Genomic DNA, 25079 nt, shown 5'->3' with positions numbered 1-25079 from the left:
TGCTTTAGTTATGACCATTGCAAGCAGAATGGGCACAAGAGACTGGCAACAGCAGGGGATTGTTCCAGCGTAGAGCATAGAGAGAGAGAGAGATTCAGGGAGACCCAAAACAGACAGCCCTTTAAATCTGTCCTTTGAGTTTATTTCTACAGTAAATATAACTCTAAATGTACATACCAGGACTGAAATAACTTTAGAAATTACCAAACATTTATTTTTATTTAAATATGTAATTTTGTAAAACAATATCCTGACTCACATAATATTGTGCTAAATTGCCTTTCACTATTCTTGAGTACAACTTCTTACCATAATCCCCTGCTAGTGAATCTAATTGTTCACCCTTTCCTCCTCCCTGTGTCCTATGGTGAGCCCATATCATGAGAGTTTACTTAAGATATCCTGTCCATTCCTTTATAAATAGAAAAAGAAAAAGAAATGAGTAAGGATCATTAGGACCAGCATCTTAAACAAAAGTTTGTTTACTTTAAACTAGTACATACACCAAGTTCCAGCAGATTGCTGAGGTGATTATAGATTTGAAAGCTGTAAGCTAGATATGGTGAAATCTCTTGTAGGCAGAAGCTGGTACATCTGAATCATCTATCATTATTTCTGCTATTAAGTACTGAATTCACATCCCTCCTTAAAAAAAACAATACCACATCAAATAACCATAAATAAAATAAAGAAATCCATATAAAGCTTGAACATATACTAGTTGCAAATATGAAACAAAATATTAAAATCAAAGTGTTCTTAAGTTAAAACTCTGAATTTAAACCTTTCATCACAACATATTCTCAAAGCAGAGGCAGCAACGGAAATACATTTCATATCTTGGCACTGACAAAATAGAAGAGTCCTTTCCACTAATATAACATTTGGATTACTGCAAACATGTGCTTCTTTAGAAGAGCTACTCCTTTAGGCTGTAATAGCCTGGCAAGTTGATGATGAGATGACACCGAAGGCATTGACAGCACCATGGATCTTTCAGTATAGAACTGATGTGAACACAGTACTGTGTACTGATAAACTAGTTACTGTATTGAGTAGCAACTGATTTTTTTTTCAGATTCTCTTAAAGGTAGCCCCATATTGCAATAGCATAGATCCTGATATGGAGTTGTAGTTGATACTAGGAATATGATTGTGCAAACTTGTTAGCACTGCCATCTGGAACCACCACCACCCTAAAGTAATGCCAGATCAAGAAACACTCCTAGGTGGAAATCTGACAAGAGAAGTGCAAGCCCTTCAGAACAGGTTGAATCTTAATCTCCAAGCCTGATTTTCTACTGATTAACAATGCCTCTGTTCTGCATTTAATTTGATTATGCTCACTCAAATACAGCAGACTATACCAGTTACTTCTTTGGTGCTAGATGATGAAAAGCAGCAGAACCTAGTAGTTGTGCTTCTCTAGGATTGCATGAATTGCTTATATTACATAAAACTAAATAGGTATTTTGAGAGGGAATTTAAATTATAGAATATGTGCTATCTGGGTTTCATCTGTAAGACAACACAAGGAAATGCTAAGTTGAGGCAAAGGCTTGTGTATGCATCTCACAGGTCATCAACAGATTTCTCTACATAAATAACTTAAAAAGAAAGAAAGAAATGGCTTGCAGCACTTTTCCTACTATTTATGTTTCAATCTGAAAAGCAAACTAGATTTATCACTATTTGTAGATCTTTTCTTCTGAAAGCAAAATAAACACATTTACAAAGCACTGCTGCTAATCACAGTTTAACATAGTTTTGCATAGGCCTGGTGGCTCCCTCCTCATCCCCAGATGTTGCTCTACAAGCAAACTCATGTGCTTTTTAATTTTCTGTAATTATTTATGGTCAAGAGAAGCCAGAGCAGGAATCTTGATTCCTTTAAGCTTCTTTATGATTTCCATTTTAGTCTTCTTCTGAAGAAGAGTAGTCATCACTCTCGGTTTGAATGATATATTCATTAGAAAACAAATCAAGGACAATTTGAGGAAAATTGCTACTGGGTGTGTAGAAAGCTAAACTGTAGTTAGCGGCTGTTATATTGGAAAGCATCCCCTAGGTAAATAAAGAAAAATTACACCACCTATTTTGTCTTCACTTTAAAATGGAAGGCGTAAAAGGAGCCTGTCTCATTGGCAAGACCTTCAAGAAATCACTTCTTGAAAGTCTTGCATACTGCACTGATAATTTCATAGGGCATGAAACTTATGAGGCCAGACAGAGAATATTTCCCAATAAACAATATTATCTTCAATTAGAGGGGCATTAAAATTACCATCATATTATTGAATCATACCCAGGAAGGACAGGCACAATTGCTTAAGCACATCCATTTTTGTAAAGCACAAGTAGAAGAGTTCTTTTCATGTTAAAGGATCATATGGGGATTGTAAAAAATACTGTTAAGAAATATATATTTTTGAAAATATGGAGCAGATTCCTTTTTACATTTAAAAGCATACAATTCCTGGACCACACCCTAGTCACTTCCCATTTGGGTTAAGATTAGAGTTTGGACTACTGCAATGCACTCTATATGGGCTGCCCTTGAAGAACATCTAGAGCAAAGATGTCAAACTCCCGGCCCATGGGCCAGAGGCGTCACATGCTGGTCACACCCACGCTCGGTTTAGCAAAGGGGAAAAGTCATGATACATCACAAGATGCTGTGTGATGCTGCAGGTTTGACACCCCTGATCTAGAGGCTTCAGTTGGCTCAAAACGCAGTGGCATGCATGTGCAAATCTATATTTCTCTTGAGGGAGCTGAATTAGTTGTCAATTTGCTTCTAGGGGCAAAAAGGTGCTGGTTATCAGCTGTAAAGCCCTTACATGGGGGTTATCTGATGGATCACCTCTCCCCAATTACATCTACCTGCCCCACCAAAACAGAAGTTGCAGGTCATAACTATCAAGGAAGTACATTTGGTGAAACCTAGGATAATGTACTTCTCTGTGGTGGTTCCCTCCCTTGGGAACATCATTCCCCCAGACTAAGAGTGCCCCTTCCCTTTCTTTTTCTACAAGGCCTTGAGAAAAATGACTTTATCAGCAGAGACCCCATTTGAAGCTGATCAAATGGCTGGTTTTGTTTCTGCCGTTGTGGATAAGGAAAAGTTTAAATTGTGGGTTTTTAAATTGTGGATTTTTAATGTTGTACACATCTGGAATTACTGTGAATTGCACAACTACACAATTTTGTTTGTATAAATAAATCAATATCTTTTCAAATTTAATATTAACTTTGGGTTCTAGCCTAGCCTTTCCCATAATGTTCCGGATATAATGGACTACAGTTCCAGTAATTACTAAACAGGATGTCATATATACCAGTGCTTATTTGGGATGATCGGAATCAAAGAGTCCATTCTATCTACAGTTTGCACATAGATTTGAAAATAAAAACCAATCTTTCCTTGCTTGCTTGCTGGGTTCTCTGAGAAGCATCCATCAATTAGAAAAAAGATACTTCAGAGTTTTCCCTGATGTTCCACCTGTTGTTCTGCTTACTAGAATTGTATTATTAATCTATGCACTCAAGCAGCTTTCTGGCACTAAGTCCTAGCTCTAAGAATCAAACTATATTATTATTATTATTATTATTATTATTATTATTATTATTATTATTATTATTATTATTATTATTATTATTATTATTATTATTATTATTCCATCTTTATCTCCTTAATAAATTCCTGTGGTAAGAAAAGTGTTGGGAATACAGAGTGCAAAATTAAAAATGAGTTGTGACAACAAATGAGCCTCCTGTAAAATTGGATGCTCAGGTACTAAATTGAGTTTTTTCTTTCTAGTAAGCCTAAACAACAGTATTGTTTATGTTGCCTTGTTACTAAATAGATCTATACTATACTAGTAAATAGATCTATACGAGTCTCCCTTTATTTATTTATCAGCACAAATGCAACACAAATGTAACAAGGCAACATTAAAAAATGGCTTTCTGCCTGGAACCTCCTAGGGTGAGCCGATAGACAGAAAAGGGAAGCAGTATGTTCCCTCCCATATTTGGGCATACCAGGGGTTGTGACACAATACATACCTATTTCCCTGGCTTAGCTGATAAAGGAGGAGAGCCTATGGCTTAGTGGCCAATACAACTGCCTAATATGTAATACAGCCCAGGTTCAATTCCCAGTAAGGGTATGGCTAGCTGATGAGAGCTAAATAGCTTGAAATAGATCTATACTAGTCTCCCTTTATTTTTTTATCAGCACAAATGCAACACACACACACACACACACACACACACACACACACACACATATATATATATATATATATATATATATATATATATATATATATATATACACACACACACTCACACACACAAAATGTAACACACAGTAATCATGCAATAATAGTACAATTCTCATACAATATGCTTACTGACTGTTTAACTTAATCCATGTCCTGCTGAAATGACTTGGTTCCACTTACAATCCTATGGCTGCCAACAGCTGACAAGCTTTGGCAGGTTTCTACAGCACACAGTCTTGCCGTTTCTGGACAGAAGTTATCACGAGGACAAACACAGGGGGGAGGTGGAAGCTATGTTACAGAATACAACTATTCTTGCTGAAAGACCAGGATAAGAAAATACAAACCAAGTCATGTCCTGGGTTGCAGCCTGCAATGATCATTTGGTCTTAAGTTATAAACTCCCTGTTTCTCAGAAACGATTTCAAAGATTTTAAACTGAGAAACGTGCCTGTGTCATGTTCCATTCCCCTTGACAGGAGGCTATTCACTCAGAGAGTGGCACAAATACTGCTTGTTGAAGGCAACAGACATGACAAAAGTTCTGCTAGATAGCTTGAATGCTGAGGCAACATCAAATGAAAGCAATAGAGGGAAACACATGAACTGTAGCTTCAGGCTGAAGTAATATCAGGTGCATCTCTACACCCTCAGGGCTTAACTCCTACACTTTTAAGTCCCTCCCATTGAAACAGCCTCCTTCAGTTTCACTTAATCAGGCAGTGAACAGGTACTTCTCTCTCAACACTGACAGCAACAGTTTAATAGTTCCGAACAACTTGGATCTGAGTTCCCAAACTCGCAGGTAAGTTAACTTTCTATCACTGAACAATTTTCAAAATGGTTTAAAAGAAAAGACAAGCAGCTAACTAAAGTATGTTAGTTAAGTGTATTCCTTAGCATGTTCTGCCTTTATGGCAAGACAGTTTTTCCAGTACAGGTGCATTATTCTTAAAAGCAGATTTATGATATAATGTGCAATTTGTTATTTAAACCTGTACAAAACCTTGTCTATTTACTATATTATTATATCCAAGCTAGAGTGCTATTACAGCTATTGTTAAGATGAATTTATTAATTTTCAGTGTAAAATACAACTTTTAAAATTCCCTCATTTAACACATTCAAGTGAAATATTCTTACTTGTTTAAATATTTAAATTAAGAAGCCAAGTTTTCTGATGTATTCAAATGAGTAAAATATCAGTTGTTATGACAGTCACAGTTAAGACTTTGTTAAGGGTTGTGTGTACGTGTGAAATATGTGAGATAAAAGTCTATTGTATTGCTAATTTACTTTGGAAATTAGTTGCTTTAAAAATGAAGAACCAAATAATTCTTGTGCTTGGAATTTAGAAATGTAAAATCTTTTTTCGTTATAGTTCATCCATCATCAAGCATGCAATATTTTTTTTTTGTTAATAAAATCACTCATTTTAGTTTTAAACATTAGCAATCCAGAAGGGTGGAGTAGCTAATCATTGGAAAATCTGGGCTGGAATAAAACTCAGAAATCTCATTCTTGCAAAATGCTGGATAGGTGACAGTGGCATGATTTTAAGTTATGCAATAATGCCACATCACAATATTTTAATCATAGCATGCCCTTCTAAAATGCTCCACCTCAACAAAGACTCGTCACCTAGATCAATATCACAAAAAGAATGCTGCAACAGCAGCAGACCATATGCATAATGTTCCTTAAAAATGGTTGCGTAGCCAGCCGTAGCTATGATATATTAAGCAAGATCATTACACAAATGTACTCTAAAGAATATTTTGAAACAGCACTTTTGAATGTTTTTTTTAAAAATGAAATACTGTATATTGGGAAAGTATTATGATTATTTCTCAGTGCTGAATTCAAAATATTTACACAGGCTAACAAAAATTAATATAGATTTGTCTTTTTAAAAAGATGTATATAAGGCCAAACAAGACTTCAAATTTACTCCCAAATCTATAAAAGCACATCCTTTCAGAGCCATGACCACTACCAGTTTAATCGGAAAAACACAGAAACAGTGCTAGAATCAGAAAATGTATGTCCAGTCCACATGTATCTACCTGGCACTAGCACTGTTTCAGTTTAGGTTGTTTTGTTTCACAAAAATAGAAATATGTATTTCATTTTAACTCTATTACTTACATCTTCAGGTAATATTTCTTTTTTTAAAACTAGGAATGGCAATTCATGTTTTTATATACCAAGCAAAATTCATATTTATCACAAGCCTGTACCAATCTATAGTTAAAGTCATCCACGTTCATTCCAAATATATTATGGAATACTTAGGACTGCAATTCTATATTTATTCGCAGGGAAATCAATTTAACAGCGTACATATATTATTATTTACATAGATTTTTGCTGTAAAGATTATTTTCTCTATTTGAAATTATTATTTCAAAAAAAGTTTGATTATTAAGTTATCTGTTATCTCAGTCTTAGAAACTGAGATGCAAGTTCCCATACACATTATAATTATCCATAGAAATTCGAAGTTTGCTTTAACTCTGCAATAAATTAATAGAAATTTAGTTTTAGCAAGGAAACACGTACTACTTTTTTTTTCCTTTTTTTGTTCTTCAAGAATTAATGATGCATACTGAGCAACCTTTTATTGTATTTCAGTATACTCTTATATCAGAATAAAAATTCAAACTGCTATTGGCTTTGTAAACCTTGGGGACAGCTTGTTGTGGCAACAGTAACTTGAAGTATTATTTGCACAGAGGCTTATAAATTAGTACAAAGGTTGGAAAGAAACTGGTAGCTCCTTTTCAGACTAATAAATTTTGTTGAAAGGAATAAGTTTTTGTGAATTGTAATATCACATCATCAGATACTAATTATTTCATTAATAAAATGTTAGTCTGAAAACTTGTTATCAGACTCCTGACTTGGCTACAATAGACTACATAGCTTACTTCACACAAAGCTAGCACGAAGAGTACTTTAGACATAAGCTGAACTCACCAAACCTTTCACTTAGATTATACAGCATTATCTAAATTTAAAATTACATTCAGGCACTATTTTGCTGCTTTATGATGGGTATTTATTTTCTGTTATTGTCCAAATAAATTAATGTGCACATAGAAATTAATTCAAGCAACTATGTCAGAAAGCTAATATACTAACATTCACTTGCTATTTAATTATCCTCCAAACTGCACTACTATTTCTGTACCTGAGACCCAACGAGTCACCCATACTAGGGCTTACAATTTTCAAATAGCACCTATATTTAATTGTACTTGCTTGAAGTATTCCAAATTTGGAAATAGCAGCTGAAAAAGCCCCACCAAATTTGTCTTAAGCATCTTTTACATTCTAACCTGTATCAGAAGAAAATAAAAATTACTTTTTCATCTTTTATGGAACGATATTCTACAAATATCACTAATAAACCAGTATGTAATGAATTAAAGGAAAGCAAAATTCATTCAGAATGAAATACATTTTGATATTGTAAATGACGGGTCAATCTTTCATAATGAACAGAAAAATATTAAGTTCAAAAGTAACAGGAGGTCAAATGACATTGTAAAAATTTAAAAAAAGTATGGCGTGAATTTTCATTCACAAGTATGAATTTAAAAATCCAGGAAGACCCACATAATTTATTTTGACATATATTTGTTTTTAAGGAATTACAAAGTATATAGTTTAATTTGTAATCACATGTATAATATTTTTACATTTAAAATATTAGATACTCTGTGTTTACTTTAGTTTGTAGTTTAAACATTAATGGGGAAAAAGTTTTCAAGAAATTGTAAAGCCATCGCTTCCCTGTATTACTGTAGTTTCGGGTAACAGATACAGTATGTGGTTTTGCAACAGTCATCATTTTGATAATAGTGCTTACAGTTCATGATGAAATCATCACTTTTTAGATCTCTGCCATAACACATCTATAAAATCATGAGAACATGACTCTAAGAGATTCTCACGCCTTCAGAATCAGTACACATAATGGAACAAGTTAATACAAGCCCGTCTGACTTATCTGCAGAGCAAATCACCAGCCTGTATTAAAAGTATCCATTTGTTTTATTTCCAAGAGAAAGCAAGTAGATTATGCCTCTATAAATCAATGGATGCTGGACTCTTATTTTTTATACCTTAGAGACTAGCCATGCTACACAACAGTGAGTTCTAACATAATTAGAAACCAACAAAGAAATTGCAACAAGATGTCATTTCATAACTTAACAGCAGACTCACTGTGGGATGTTGCAAATTATGCATACTACCCAGTCCTTAAATATTTGCTTAGGCTGCTTAAAAAGCTTCTTTGCTCTCTAGTAGAGCTGGGTCAGCTCTCCAGGATGAAGTCAATCCCACTCCACCCTACTTCTCCCTAGCATGGAATCTCTTCCTCTTTCCCCAACTGGCTCAACTGGATTATACTTAAGCTTCTACTTTTGTTACCAGGACCTGCCTTCTCTTCATGTAGTCTCATCCACCTACAGCTCCCTCTCCCTCTGCTTTCATCTTTCCCCATCACATCCTGAGTGGATAGTCTTCCAGTGCTGTTTATAAGAGTTCTCTTTAATTAATTCAACTAGAATTTCAGGTAGGAGACACCCCTGAACCTCAGGTCATTTAATTAGGGTGCTACTCCAGACTTAGGTGCTTCCCCTTAGGGCAATCTTGTTTGTAAAGGCTAAGATTCTTCTAAATTAGCTTCACTTTTCTCATACTTGTAATTCATTTGGATTCAGGGGCAAACCCATACAGTTAAGTCTGAGTATGGCATCAAGTTATTCAGGATGGCAAGAGCCACAGCAAATGATGGAGAACTCTTTTACAATGAGGAGTGTGTGGCAAAAAGGTCAAAGAGATTCAGTAGTCATACTAAAGGGCAGAATGATCATTTCACATATAAATGGCTACATCTCCACTTTTAGAGAGAGCTATGTCTTGTCCAGGAGAGATATTTTAGAACTGGTGATAACTCACTAAAATATAAATGCAAGATATATCAGCAAGGAGAAATAAAGACTCGACTCTATGTTGTAGACCTGAGTTTTCTAAAAGAGTGCAGCACCACTGTGATGGGCTGATTCATTGTGTTCTAGCACCTTTGTCTTGACATCTAAATGTCATTCTACTCAGATAGTATCCTGGGAATAATCTTCGTCCTGATGACCTACTTATACCCTTCTCCAAAGATTCTATTTCCCCACCCGGTTGTTCAGTTTTGTTCAGTTTCATCTGTTTCCTGAATATTTTCATTTGTATCCCAAAACATTTGGCCATAGCATAAATACCATTTTCAAGATATAAATCTTCCAGAACAGAAAACGACCCATAGTCTTCAGGTACATTTCAGAGAAGAATGGAAAATTCAGAGCCAGGATAATGTAGCAGTTAAGATTTTAGACTAGAAACAGAGAGATTCAAATTCAAGCCCACTCTCAGCCGTAGAAACTCAACGAGTGTCTTTCATACCAACCTAACCGACAAGTTGTTGCTGTGGAGGAAAAAAAAAGTAGAAATGCTATATATTCGGCTTCAGCTCAGGAGAAAAGGTGGAATAGTTACATAATGAATATATTCTAAATAAATAAATAACAGAATGTCTCAGCCCAGAAGACAGAGACGTGCATATGCTTGATCCTAATAAAAAGGACTCTAATCTTTCTAACACTAATTTTTGTATTACAGTTTCCTGTTTGCAAGCGCCGTTCTTTCCTGACATTTCCAAAACTGCCTTCATATCAAATCTTTTGGAAAGTTTTTCTTTGAGCTGGAAGAAACATTAAAAAGCAAAAATTAATTTTAAATGAACTAAAGCTCTGTTAACGAATTGCCATAAGGACAATCCTAAAGGTAACATCTGACTAGAAGATGAGCCTTCTCAAAGAGCGCAAACCAAAAAAACCTCATTATATCCCCAGACCTCCAGGAAAACCATTTAAATTCAAGTGCTTTCAGTGCCCCTTTACCTGCAATGAGAAATCACATCTTTTTAACCATATGAAGTATGGGCTTTGCAAAAACTCCATTACGCTGGTGACAGAACAAGATCGTGTTGTCAAATGTTCAAAGTCAAATTCTTTGGAGACTAAGCAGATCACTCAGGTAGACACTGCAGCCAAACCAACTTCTTCCAAGGTCCTCTCAAATTTTGATTCTAAACCTCAATATGCATTTGCCAAAGATGACTCCAAGGAAAATATGGAAATTCAAAACCAAGTGACAAATATATCAGTGCATGGACCAAAACCACCTACTGAAAAGGAACTAACTCTTCTTTGTAATGAAAAAGAAAGTACAATCAATGTGCAGTCTGCTCTTGAAGGCATCGTAAGGCCTTCTGCATTTGTTCCAGTGGGAGAGCATCGGCACAATAAAGACAATAATGATATGTCTCAATTAAGTTCTCTTTCCGATTCAAATAAAGGCTCACCCTTTCCAACAAAGTCAGCCTTTCATGCTCCAAACAATCTATGGAAAACAGATGGTACAATTATTAGCCCAGAGTTTACTCATAAAATTACATCTGCAAAAAGTTTCACCTCCATTCCATCTTATGTACAACCCATGATTCCAGAATATTCACCTTCACTGTATGAACATGGATTAGCTATCTATGCACCTTACTTCCTCTCAGGAAACTCTCATGAGTGTGAAAGTTCAGTGTTGTCTGTCTACAGCTCTCAAGATCAAAGACATTTTCTTCCTCATCCAGGACCACTTCCTAAACCAATCAATCCAGCAACATACGAGCACTACCGCTTATTCCAGCCATATCGTCCAAATCTTTCAGTGCCATATGGATTTTGTAGGCCAACAGAATCAGCATTTTATAGGCTGCCACATATTGCAGATATTAACAGAGACACAAATTCTCATTTAATGGAGGAAACAACCTTGCTATATCCGCATTCTTCAAGTCCAGCCAGGTTATCATCACAAAATTCTCATAAAAAAATAGATGACTATGAAAAGGAAATACCTATGCTGCATAACAAAGGTCATTCTAAAGAAGATCAAAATGAAAGAGAAAACGCCAAAATGAGCCCTCGTGCTGGAAGTGCAGCAACTGGATCCCCAGGAAGACCCAGCCCAACAAACTTCACTCAAACTAGCCATGGTTGTGAAGGCCTATTTGATCTTTCTAATAAATCAACTTCAGTTACTAACAAATGTGATCAACCTGAAGAAAGTTTTACAGCATTCAGACCCGTGAGGAAAAGTACAGATCAATCTCCCCCGCCTGTATCAAAGGAAGAGAAAGGAAATTCTCCTAAAAGGTAAAATGTCAAATGTCCTTTTAAAACTTTTTTTCCTGCTAAAGTCTATAGTGAAAGCAAACATGCCCTCAAGATACATTACATAGGGCCTCCTAGGACATATTTCATTACTTGTCAAACTGGAAAACACACGGCAACTAGGAAATACATGGGCTGCAACTATATATAGCTGGGTGGGAAAGTTTATTTTAAAAGAGGGGGGGGGATATTCTTACAAGGGCTACATACCAATGAGCAAGGCTATCCTAATTCGAACTTTTTTTCCTCTTGTTCATCATTACCTCTTTTTTGCTTGGCTCTGGCCCAGTAATTTGCAGTTCTGAGTGCTGAATGAGAAAAGACATTTCTCTTCTCTCTATCCAATGAAAAAACAGATAGGACAGCAGGGGCTTTGGAGGGATAATGGGGAAGAATATAGTCAATGGAATTGTACTTTTGCCTTTCAAAGAAATGTCTGGTCTAATTCATTCTATACTTATTGTGTTATTATTCTAAATTAAATTAAATAAGGAAATGGTATGCATGGCAAATAACAAGATAACACATGAAAGATAGTAGGAATTGTAGTAAAAAATATTGTTGTACTAATTAAACATGCCAACCACAGTACAAAATTATAAACTCCTTTTTTGCTTTTATTTTATTCTTTACTTTATAACCTAACCTTATGCACATTTATGCACATATAAGCATCATGCAAATAGTGAATGAAATATTAAGCATGCACAGGATTGCTAACTTAAAAGTTGCCATTTATATAGTTATTTATACATACAATGCCATTTACTGTATTTATATTATACTTATTCACCATTTTTTACCCTAGGTAGTGTAGGAGAACAAAATTATATAAAGATAGTAATATGATGCAAACCCAGTCAATATAAACGAACACCAGAAAAATCTATGGAATAAAAAAACATTTTGATTAAAATAGCAATACAATTAGGATTAAGCACTGAATATTTCATTTCATGAAAAAGATTTTAGACCAGCCTTTTAAAAACTTTTTATTCTGGAGGAACATTTGAAATAACTTTTAGGTCTCAGGGAAACCCCTGCATAATTTTTTTTTTACAATAGGCAGAATATAACAATGGCCAAAATGGCCTCTTCCCATTGTGTGTTTTTAACGTCTCACTTCCAATAATCCTTATACAATAGGCCTTATTTTTAACAGAATTATTGGAAAATCCTTGCTACATTCCGATGCCTATTGCTAAACTATAGTACTTAATCACAATGAAATATATATTTCACAGTATATACGATGCACAGATTGACTTCAAATTTTTTTTTATGTAATCATCTTAACTTCTCGCGAAAATAAGCCAAAATGTATAAACTGCTCACATGTCACCTGAGATTTAAAACTATGTCACGTGTGCAAAAATATTAACCACGTAAAAAAATGCATACATAACAATGGGGAGTGTGTCTGTATGTAACAACAATAGAATTTGTATAATAGCTTATATGCAAGCAATTTGTTTCATTTCTAATTCAAGATATCTACCCCATTTAAGTATTTTGTCTAATTACACAATAACATTTTCCGTTTTTCTTCTCAGTAGTGACATCGCTAATGAAAAGGAAAATGTACAGCATGGAAATGATAGTAATGAGGATCCTTTGTCCAGTTCCGAAGATGATTCAGATGATTCACCGCTTAATCTTTCCAAGAAACCAGATGCAAACTTAGTCGATGCACAAACGTATACAAGCACTTTCCCAACAGAAAACCAGACCTGCATGGAACTGCAGGAAATGCCTTTGAACCTTTCAGTGAAGGACAACTATCATATAAATGTATGTCTTCAGAACTCATTATATGAACCTAAAGATTATAACCTTCAAAAAGCTGAAAATAAACATTTGGGGACAGAAATATGTAACCCAAAGAATCAAACAGATAAAGGTTCCTTCAGTAAGCCTCTTACTGTGATGCCTATAAAAGAAGTGGAGGAAACACAGACAATTGAGAGTTGTGATGAGCAGAAACAAACTGCAGCTGTTGCTCTGTGTCAATTAGCTTCCTACAGTCCAAGTACAGTTCAAAAAGAGAGCGCAGAGAAAAATAAGCAAGAGATCAATTCTCAATATGCCGAGTCCATCGCTGAACCATCCGAAACCCAGAACAATCATTGTAAGAAAGCAAAAGGACAAAAAAGGACCAATCACAGAGAAGCAACAAAAGTACAAGGAACCAAAAGAGTAAGAACAAATGAATGCAGTCGAGTGTTCACTTTGAGAAAGAGAACAAGGATAGCATAATATTGTTCCACCAAATATCCAGAAGAGTTCATATGTACACACTATCCAACAAAAATACTAAACATTTTTTTCAGTACCAAAATTTTACTTTGCAGATTCATTTATTTTGTTCAGTTGAACTATGTAAATATTAAAATGTCTTGTATATACATTTTAAAGTAATTGAACATTTAAATGTAAAACTGAAGCTAAATGATAATTTCTTAAATGCACTATTGTACAAACATGTTTCATAAATGCACTATTGGGAAAACAATTTATTCCAAAAATGAGCTGTTAGAAGCACATTCTGGATATTAGAGCATTCTATGCAGCTCTAACTAACTTCATTTTCAAATTTTTTTGTTTTACGTTTTTTATTGTCCAGTGTATTTTTGCTGTTTTATCAATATTTTAAGAATGAAAATTTCCAATTGCTTAAGCTTAGTGTTATTGAATTTTCATTGAGAAAATATTAGAGCACTCATATTAAACCTTTCTAAATTACAGTTTGGGTATTGTGTTTTTCCCAAGTTGAATGGCCCAATATAAAAATGTTATAGTCCAAATTTTAAGTCCTAAATTAATTGAATTAATTAAAATGTAGGACTTAAACAAAATAGAGACCCCACACAGATGCTTACATGTTGGATAAACTGCAACTTCAGGTCCCAAGTACTGAGAGAAATGCGAATCAAGAAATTATTTATTTCAACCCATATTAGAAGGAATCCTATGTTGTGAATTCTATATTTTGCATCCATATGAGTTTGTAGCACTAAAGAGATTGTATACTATAGGTATCAGTGAATGTTTCATAGACTTGTTAGTAATGATTTACCATTTCACATGTTACAGTAATTTTTCCTCTTTTTACAATATTATTTATACTGTAGCAGAAACAGCTTGCAAAGGCTACAGATAACTCTTTATCATTATGAATATTCCTCAGAAAGTTACAACTTAACGTATCTTTTTAAGTATCAGTTTGTAACAATGTTTAGCTGGAGAAAATTAGATCATTCTATTTCTGATTCATGCCAATGTTGTATTTGTTTAGTATATATTCCATTTCTAGTGTAAAACTCAATTTTTTAAAAAATGCACAAAAATCAAATATGTATCCTAAGAGCTGTATTTAAATGTTATTTATGTACATATGGTGAATATTTTCCAGTAAAATATACCTTTCTGTGTAATTTACTGAAGTATATGCATTTTAGTACATTTCATCCTAAAATACATCTTTCTTTCTCGTTATACTTTTATCATCAAAATTACAAAATTCAAAGAAGTCCTGGAAAATGTAAATCATAGCAACTCATTGTTCTTTTGATCGGAATTGAAGAAAAGTTACATTATTCAAGAATCACTGTATTTACATGGGGTACAATTGGAATGTATAAATAGTATGACTATTATCCACAGCCATTAGAATGTCAAGTCTTTAGAAGATCTGGCCCATGTATGATAAGTGATTAATGAAGATTGTACAGGTAGTTCTTATTTAATGATGGTAACTGACAACTTTTACTAAAGGAGACAATTAGTGCTCTCGTTATCTTAAATAATAAGAAAGGAACATCCAGGTGGCCAGGATATAAATTTCCCTCAGACTCTGAAAATACAAACAACTATATGGTGCTATAGACTACAGTGACTGATGGTATTACCTCCCCCTAATGAGATGTTTTGCACATCTAAAATATTCAGAAGGAGAGCCAACAATGGCACTCCCTAACCTTTGGAAAGCTAGACTACTACCTACCCAGTTTTAGCCAAAAGCTGGCTTAGATTATAATTCTACCAAAGCAAAATCTAACTTTATTTTGAGGGGCTTTATTTTTGGTTCAGCTCAGCTTAGAAAACACTTACCATCTGATAGCCGGGAAGGCAGTAACAAGCCTCTTCTTCCCAATTCAGCCAGTGCCAAACATCCACCATGCCACGTATTATCAGTTTCCTGAAAACTGCAGTTTTAGAAAACAGGATTTTAAGATGATTTTTCTTAATTTTTCTTGACTATTGCAACGTGCTTTACATGGGGCTGCCCCTGAAGAGCATCTGAAAACTTCAGTTGGTGCAAAATGCAGCAACCCACATGGTTTTGTGCAGACCTCGGTGTGCACATGTATCACCTCTCCTGTGGGAACTGCATTGATTGCCGATTTGCTTCTAGGTGCAATTCAGGGTGCTGGTTGCACCTTTAAAGCCCCCCATGGCTTGGGAGCAGATTATCTGAGGAATCATCTCTTACGGCCACATGTATCCGACCCACTAGAGTGGGGAGTCAAGGAATGTTGCGGATCCCATCTCCTAGGCAGATACATCTGGCGGGGACCCAGAGGAAAGGCCTTCTCTACGGTGGCTCCCACTCTCTGGAACATTATTCCTCCAGACATTAGATTGTCCCCCATTCTAACACTCTTTTGGAAGGTGCTGAAGATGATCAGTGGGCCTGGGGAACCCACAGCGGGATGGAGTCCATTAAATGGTTTGTGTATTGTCGCCAGGATGGGAGGGGGTTATTATTTTATTTATTTTATTATTATTCGTTTTATTTCTTTTATATGGTTTTTTTATTGGTGTAAGCCGCCTTGAATCACCATGTGCAAGTAGGTGGCAATATAAATTTTCTAAAATAAATAAAATAAATAATTCTGATTTTAAAGTGTATGCCAAAGAAGCATCTTACATGATGCCGTGTAATTGTGCAGCAAAACATAAAATCAAATAAAATTTTCTTTAAAATCAATCTAACAAAAATCCCAAAGTGAAACTGCACTTTTCTCCTTTTTTGCAAGTTGCATTGGTGTACATTAGTTTTTTAAAAAATATATATTATTAAAACAATTATCTTTCTATGCCCAATAGCAAAGATTCCCAAACTTTGGCACTTCATGGTGCCCTTAATGTCGACAATTCTTTTTCACACCCCTTAGGTCTAAACCATGAACTACCTCAAACTAGTAATTTGCAATTCTGCGGCATCCATGTGAATTTCCTAAGGTGTCCTGGCACAATAGCGCAAAGTTTGAGAACTAAATCTCTATAAAAAACTGACACTATAAAAATCTGAAACCTCTTAGTCCTCAAAAAAACCAGATTGAGATTGTAATCTGAAACATTATAACCAATTTTAACAGGAAAAAAAAGGTTCAAATCGAAAGCATGCTAAAAATAAGTATCAGTTTTCGAATAAACCATGATGGTAAACCAACATGTAAATATGATTTAATATTTTGGGGTGTTCAGTACATCAACCTGTTTCTCAATTAAGGAAAAACAGGTTACCTATCAAGAATTGTGGATTTTCCAGGTACAGAGAATGGTGATAAGAATTGCAGAGCATTGAAATCTGTATCTCATTTCTAGCTATGAATTGTTGGTCTGTGCTGTTTGTCAAAAATAAAAACATTTAGATTGTGATAAAGGGGAAATGAAGACTTTCAAGCATCAAATGGGCAACATTTTGGAGAATTGTTTTCTTTATAACATAATTTGCTAACCCTATGGAGCATAACTCTTCAAATCTAAATTTGGAGATACCATTCATCTTTATTTTGCACATTTCCTCATTCTATGATAGCATTTTGTCAGATAAAAGACTAAAAATATAGACTCTTTCTTACATCGGTATACAGGCATCAAACCAAATCATTTAATTAGATACTACGATACAATGAGTTATGCTTTTAAAAATATATTTCCATTTTGGAATCTAACTTCTATGCTTCTGCTTGAGAAATGTTTTATGGATAAAATTTCATTTCTGAAAAAAGCTAAATATAAGGTATTACCTGAAGCATTCTAATACAGACCCAACAACATCATCAGCTAACTCTTTTGGCAGCCTTCCAGTCAACCTGCCAATCCTGAAAAAAAGAGCAGCACTTTATTAAGACTTTCAACAGTCTCTGTTTGCCATGTTTTTCATAAAGATAGCTATGCTCCTGAAATCTGAGCTTTGCAATTTTGAAATTCAAATCTATAATTCCATAATATAGATTATTGATCCTGCAAATTTATTTTCAACTGAAGATTAAATAGTTCAGATTTTGTATCTGCATTCTCTATAGCACAGACATGCCAAAGTAGATCACCTGTAACGTTTAATTCTTCCATTACCAGATCACATTCCTATAAATACATTTCGGGTATGTTCCTATGTTATGGTCTCTGATCCATTTATAAGAAGAAGGCAAGACACATATCAGGCCCCAGTAAAGCCTTAAATTATTTGCTGTCATAAGTGTTCTTATTCTATTTCTGGATTTTTAGATATGCATTGTTTATTGCTTTGGAAATCTTTGCCACCAAATGAAGAAAAAGCATGTATAAATACAGTCCTTTTTCATTTAAATATATATTGTTATTCAACACTAAACAAAGGCTCATAATAATAATTTAAATTTTAAACTTGTAAATCATCCAATTCTCAACCATTATGGGCAGCTCACAACAATCAAACAAATTACAATAAAGAATGTGCATCTCAATGTAATTGCTTCCCAGTGTTTGAGACATGAATTTATTTGTTTATTTATTACTATGTTTTTATTACTAATGAAATTGGCTATGGCTATAAATATAACTACTGAAAATGGTCTCAGTATTTTTAAAATAGGAAATACTAAATAATAATAAATAAAGCATAGGAAAAGATGTCATAATTTAGAATATAATCCAAACATGAAAAAGGTAAATATTACAACAAAGATCAAATGAATCCATAAACAAGGCCTTGTGTTTTGCTATATTAAACAGAATATTTAATAGCACCGTGTTCCCTATCATTCTAGTTACCAATATTTACAGATTAAATTGTGTAAATCAGTTTAACTCAAGAACACATACCCTTTTGCTGCAGACCATCTCACAATAGTATCTTTGTCTTTTAATCCAATCAACAATTGTTCTGTGAAAAAATGTTTTTAAAATGATAACATGAATTCAAGGCAATCAAACATTGTTTTTCTCTTGCCAATTCATCATTTCTAGCTTCATTAGGATACATCTCCAAATCTTACTGGAGTGCTGAGGATAGTGATTTGTTCCTAAACATGATTTTGTACACAAAAACCATGTTTGTTTCTTTGTTAATTTTAGCGGATCTGTCACAAAGAATTCTAAACACTTCTTTAAAAAGAAGATCAAATTAATCATGTGAGAAAAGTCAAAATAGAGCATGAAAGGAAGGGACTCATAATTCAAAACAATGTCAAGAACAATAACCAAAAAGCGCAAATAACATCAGTACAACAGCATGCACAAAATATTATTGTTAGTTACAGGTATGTTTAATTTGGATACAAATCAAATTAATAATAATTTCAATAACATAGAGTCAGTTTGGTCTAGTGGTTAAGGCACCAGGTGGAAAGCGAGAGACTCTGAATTCTAGTCCCGCCTTAACCATGAAAACTAAGAGGAAGAATTAAAAGTATGATGCCCAGATATAAATAATATTATTTTTTAAAACTATGAAACAAAGATAACGTAACACTATTTATATAGTTTCCTACCAGATAACATAAGGAATTGCATATAAATCAATACATCAGATTCATAAACCACATTGGTCAGGATATCAGATCTTACATTGTTTTGATCAAACATACGTACCTATAACATTTTCAACCTCTCCTGGAATGTCGTATTCCTCCTCTTCCTCCTCCTCTCCTGTGTTAACTGTTACATTTTCTATTTTCTGCGGAATGAGACCTCCACTAGAAAACTGTAGATTTGCAGCTAAAGATCGGAATCCCCGTTGATACCTGGAAATGTAGTTTCACAATGGTTATATTTTTAGCAGCGAGCAAAGACGTTATCTTCAAAATACCCATGAAGTAGATTTTAAAAATAAATGTAAACTTTCTGTCACTGGTGAAATAATTTTTGAGGAAAATTTGTGCTGACATTTTGCTATTATCATGTCACACAGCATTATCTAGAGCAGGGGTGTCAAACTCAATTTCATTGAGGGACACATCAAGATTGTGCTTGACCTCAGGGGGCCGATGTGGGCATGGCCAGGGTGGGAGTGGCCAGCTTGATATCACACATGTTGGGGGTGCTTGTGGTGTCCCAAGTGCGCTGACAGCAAAAAAGGGCTCCCAAGCTCCGTTTTCAGCTGTGACGGCCTCCTGCAACCTTCTGCCAGCAAAAGCTGAGCTCAGGAGAGCTGTATGCGGCCCTCCCAAGATCCATTTTCACTGACAGAGGCCCTGTGGGCCAGTCCTTCGCTGTTTCCAAGTTGGCCCTGCGAGTTAGATCTAAGCACTCAGTGGGCTGGATCTGGCCTCCGGGCCTTGAGTTTGACACCCCTGATCTAGAGGCAATTTCACCAATAAAATACCTGTAAATTATGTATTAATTAAATAGAATGTAAATATTTATATTTAAATATGAATATATTTAAATGTATAAAATGTGCAATCTAAGCTCAAGCTTTGTGGACATAGTTTATAACTTAAGAAATACATTTTTCTTTAATTATTGCTTGAGCAAACTGCCTAATGTTTAATAGGTTTTAGTAACATAATCCATATTAGTTCAAAGTAATTGTTCATTCTTTCAGCCAGGAGTCAAGAAAAACTGACTGTTCTTGTATGGTCCCCAAAAACTGACAGGTAAGCACCAAATCCCCAGGACCAAACTGAGCTCCCAGGGCTGTGGATAGTGGAGGCAGACCATCTTTTCTGGCTGCTGCGTTTCATGCTGATTTGCAGACCCATCAGCTTCACCCACACCTACATGCCCTTTATTCTTGCTACTCCTAGTGTTACAATGTGTATTTTAGTGGGAGGAAATTTTTTAACAGCCTAATTATGTTTTTCAGTACTGGCACTTTCAAGGAGGCAAAGGATAAACATGATAGAAGAAAAAGAAGAAGCATCACAACTTTATCTAAACCTTTTAAAACAATACCCCTGCTAAGATTTGCTTTTCTCCATAGTCCTAAATTTAACTTTGAAAGGACCATTTAACTGTAAAATAAACTGTAGAAAATGTAAAGTAGTAATGTAATTAAAATTATAGAGGAAGAAGTTGCTTATACCTATGGAATGACAAAATTCCTACACAAATATTGCTAAACCAGAACTTCTTGTCATCAAATGAATGAGAGATGATTTATTACTTATCTACTCCTATTAATGATAGATCTTACAACTCAGATTAGCCTAATAAAAGGAAAGAAGGCAAGTAAAAACATGATTATGAAAAGAACAAACCTCCACTTTGCCACCTTTGGCTTAAGAAATGTCAGACCAAGTCGCTGAACAAGTTTCACTCCCAGCTTGCGAAGAATCGTTTGGTTACTTTCAAAGAGCTTGCAGTTATCAAGACATTCAAGCACAGTAGAAGCTATAATAAATACATTTCTCTATCAATAAATATATCCACTTTTGTCCATTGTATAATGCATATGAAACACGTATTAAAATATTTTCAGCAGAAGACTATGAAACATACACTCAGCTTTTACAATCAATATTTTTTTGTTAGGGGAAAAATAGTTCTGACACGTAAGACATTTTACACTGCACTGAAGTTAACTATAAGATAGAATAACAGAGTTGGAAGGGACCTTGGAAGTCTTCTAATCCAATCTCCTGCCTAGGCAGGAAACACTACACCACTTCAGACCAATGATTATCCAACATCTTCTTAAAGACTTCCACTGTTGGAACATTCACAACTTCTGAAGGCAAGTTGTTCCACAGATTAATTGTTCTGTCAGGAAATTTCTCCTTAGTTCTAGGTTGCTTCTCTCCTTGATTAGCTTCTACACATTGCTTCTTGTTCTACCCTCATATATATGTATTCCATACTTGTCTTTCTACGAGACTGAGTTCTCAAATTTGGTCTCCAAATGTGTTCTGCCTTAGACATCCTGTACTAATGTGCAAATTATTTTCAGATGATTACAGTAACCTTCTAGAAGTTTAGGAGAGAGCACAACTGACTGGTAAATACAGTCCCTGATTGGCACCTTGTACCATATACCTCTACTGAATATTACTTAATTCCTTTTGCACTGCATGCCGTACTATTTAAGATGTTCTACTTTCCACAGAAAGTTTTGAAGATACAGAGGGAAAGGGGAGAGAAGAAATCTCCCTTGCATAAGCTTATTTCTAACTGTGGTTCTCAGGATTCCAGTCACTTATTTTAAACAGGCGAGTCAAGAGAAGTATAAAGGCTTCAAACTGTAACTACCAAAAATTTGTATCATGCTCATGTTTTGCTCTTTATGCTTATGATACCATGAAGAGTCTTACCATATGGTAAACAATCTTCCCTTTTGCCATGTTTGAAAAGTTGTGCCTAAGAAAAGAAAAATATGTTGGTGAACAAATGAAATAAAAATATTAACTATTTTTTTGAAATATTAGCATCAAGAAGTAATGATACAAGATTTTCTCTTGTCATATTACATTAATCTTAACCAGAATACATAACTTTAACATGTGTGCATGATCACATTAAGCTTCTGGAAGGCTAAATAAGGTATCAGGCTGATATTTAAAGATAGTTATATCAAGCAAGAATATTTATGACCTCAAACGCAAAAACTTGCACAATATAGAAAGCAAAGGTTTCTTTGCTTAAAGTTTAAAACTTGAGAGCCAGAACCAGTAATTAGGGGTGTACTGGATGTAATTATAAACTGAAATCAGGAAGAGCCATTGAAATAATAAAATACAATTTAAGATGAGAAAATTGTAGGTACTGTATTTTTCGGAGTATAAGAAGCACCTTTTTTCCTCAAAAAAGAGGGTGAAAATCCGGGTGCGTCTTATACACTGAATACAGCATTTTTTTGCCTCCCAAAGCCCCGCCCCTTCACCAAAATGGCCATGCATAGCCTTATGGAAGCTTTCAGAGAACTCCTGGGGGTTGGGGAGGGCAGAAATGAGCAAAAACCAGGGCATTTTTTGCTCAATTTCCCCCCCACCAAGCCCCCAGGAACACTCTATAAGCCTCCATAAGGCTATGCATGCAATTTATTTTGACAAAAACGGGTCCATTTTCATGAAAAATGGGGTGTTTTTGGCCCCCCACCCTGCAGCAGCACTCTGCAAGCCCCCCCCCCCCAAGGATATTCATGCCTTTTTTTTGGAAAAAAACAGGCTCGTTTTCGCGAAAAACGGGCCATTTTTGGGAGGTTTGGAGAATGCAAAAACTATTTTCTTCCTTTTGGAAAGTTCTTTAACTGATTGATGAGAATTATATTGATCAAGTGCTGTGCCTGCAGAAACAAAGTCTTAGGTGTTGCAGATTGTCAGTGATTTTCTTCTCCAGCATATGGATAAATACACCTGGAAACATCTCCCTCCCTACCTACTCTCTCTCTCTCTCTCTCTCTCCCTCCCTACCTACTGTATTTCTCTCTCTCTCTCTCTCTCTCTCTCTCTCTCCCTCCCTCCCTCCCTCCCTCCCTCCACCTACCTACCTGCTCTCTCTCCCTCCCTCCCTTTCTATTGTATTTCTCTTTCTCTCCCTATCCCTCTACCTACCTACACACACTCTCTCTCCCTACCTACCTACTGTATTTCTCTCTCTCTCTCTCCCCCCCTCTCTCTCTCCCTCTCTCCCTCTCTCTCTCTTTCTCTCTCTCTACCTCTCTCTCTCTTTTTCTCTCTCTCTACCCCTAATTGTTTTTAATTATTTAATTAGTTTGGGTTGTATATACAGACGGTATGTTTGCGTTGTTTTGTCTGGTGTTTTATGTTATGTTTTGTCGTTTTATACACGAACGGTCTGTACACCGCCCCGAGTCCCTACGGGGAGAGGGGGCAGTCTATAAATTCAATAAACCTTAAACCTCAACCCTTTATCTACCTACCTACCTAACTACTCTCTCCCTACCTACCTACTGTATTTCTCTCTTTTTCTCTCCCTCTTTATCCCTCTGTCTACCTACTTTTTTTTAATTTTCCTCTTCCAAACCTTGGTGCGTCTTATACTCTGAAAAATATGGTAACTGTTATAATGAAAAGCAACTAAAGAGTTAATGGAATACATCATTATAAGAAGATTAGAAAAGAAAGAGTGGAACAAAAGCAGTTGATACAGAGAAGGGGAGGGTGGGGAAAGGAGAGGAGGAGAAGAGACGAGAATCAGCTTGCAGGGAAGGGTAGAGTGAAATAGGAATCAAATCACTGGTGGTTATTAAAATTGGAACTAACATTCTGTAAATAAACATGAAACAAACAGAAACATTTTGTGGACTGCATTAATTATTCATATTCTACTGGTCTTCTAGATGATTGCAAAAATGAATATACTACTATGGTACCAGGCCATATGATGAGATCCTCCTAGCCAATTTACTATTGGATTACCTCTTCTTCAATATACGATGAATCCACCATATCTAAAATTGAACGTTTATTCAAATATTTATTATTTATTACTTAGTTTAATGTCTCCCTATTAGTACTGAATTTAGAATTCTACTGGATTTGCATGATTTTGCAATTCACCTCTTCTATATAAAAATAAGGTGGACATAGGAAACAGCATGAAGTTGGGCATAACTACCGTATTTTTGGGACTATCGGACACAGCGGAGTATAAGACGCACAAAGATTTTGAAGAGGTAAATTAAAAAAAAAGTTTTTGCACTCTGCAGGTCTCCCAAATCCTCTGCATGCCTCGTTTATTTGTGAAAAAGGAGCATGCAGGGAGCTTGAGAGGCCTGCAAAGCGCTCCTGGGGGCTGTGGGGGGCAAAAAACGGCCCATTTTTCAAGAAATGGGCCCGTTTTTTGCAAAAAAAAAAAAAATAGGGCATGCAAAGGCTTTGGGAGGCTTGTAGAGTGCTCCTGGGGGCGGGGGGTGGGTGGGAACAAGCAAAAAACGGCCCATTTTTCACTCATTTGTGTCCTTCACAGCCCCCAGAAACACTTTGCAAACTTCCCAAACCATTTTTGTGAAGGGGACAGGGTTTCGGGAGGCCAAAAATGCTGCATTCAGTGTATAAGACACACCCAGATTTTCACCTTCTTTTTTGGAAGAAAAAGGTGCATCTTATACTCCGAAAAATACCTTAATGTTCAACACCGAGGTTATCAGTAAAGCTACTCTAGGATGAGAGAACAAGAAACCCCTATGTTCTAATTTATAAAATAAAAAAGAAAGAGAATACATTATACATGATAGAAAGCTCTTCAAAATGGAATGCAAGCTACTTTACAATAGGATACCAATGTTCAAAGAAAACAATGAATGGGATCTTAACATTCTATGTCTTCTTTA

General features: G+C 35.3%; 2 protein-coding genes across 4 annotated transcripts in view; one reads left to right on the top strand and one right to left on the bottom strand.

Annotated features, from left to right (window-relative positions):
- TBCD (tubulin folding cofactor D) overlaps positions 1–25079 on the bottom strand; it is a 177794-nt gene that overhangs the window by 109583 nt on the left and 43132 nt on the right. For all 3 annotated transcript variants that reach the window (XM_081935046.1, XM_081935048.1, XM_081935047.1), the window contains exons 9-14: positions 22099–22144; positions 21049–21181; positions 19439–19590; positions 18671–18731; positions 17614–17688; positions 15689–15783 (exon numbers count right to left, since the gene is read on the bottom strand). In XM_081935046.1, coding sequence (XP_081791172.1) covers positions 15689–15783; positions 17614–17688; positions 18671–18731; positions 19439–19590; positions 21049–21181; positions 22099–22144 — 562 coding nt within the window. The remainder of the gene's footprint in view (positions 1–15688; positions 15784–17613; positions 17689–18670; positions 18732–19438; positions 19591–21048; positions 21182–22098; positions 22145–25079) is intronic.
- Positions 4994–15006, top strand: ZNF750 (zinc finger protein 750). Its single transcript, XM_081934332.1, has 3 exons — positions 4994–5094; positions 9969–11560; positions 13132–15006. The coding sequence occupies exons 2-3, from the start codon at positions 10152–10154 to the stop codon at positions 13832–13834; spliced, it is 2112 nt and encodes a 703-aa protein (XP_081790458.1). The 5' UTR covers positions 4994–5094; positions 9969–10151; the 3' UTR covers positions 13835–15006.

The sequence above is a fragment of the Natrix helvetica genome (genome assembly GCF_964273705.1).
Source record: "Natrix helvetica genome assembly, chromosome: 1".
In the NCBI taxonomy this organism is placed as follows: Eukaryota; Metazoa; Chordata; class Lepidosauria; order Squamata; family Natricidae; genus Natrix; species Natrix helvetica.
The sequence above is the reverse complement of the archived record's forward strand: the minus strand, read 5'-3'. Positions and strand labels throughout refer to the sequence as shown.

What these genes read in the sequence shown, in the direction of transcription:
- ZNF750 (XM_081934332.1), top strand. Translation starts at nt 10,152, where the DNA reads ATGAGCCTTCTCAAAGAGCGCAAACCAAAAAAACCTCATTATATCCCC. An exon ending in AAAGGAAATTCTCCTAAAAG is followed by an intron (nt 11,561 to 13,131) that starts GTAAAATGTCAA and finishes TTTTCTTCTCAG; the next exon opens with TAGTGACATCGCTAATGAAA.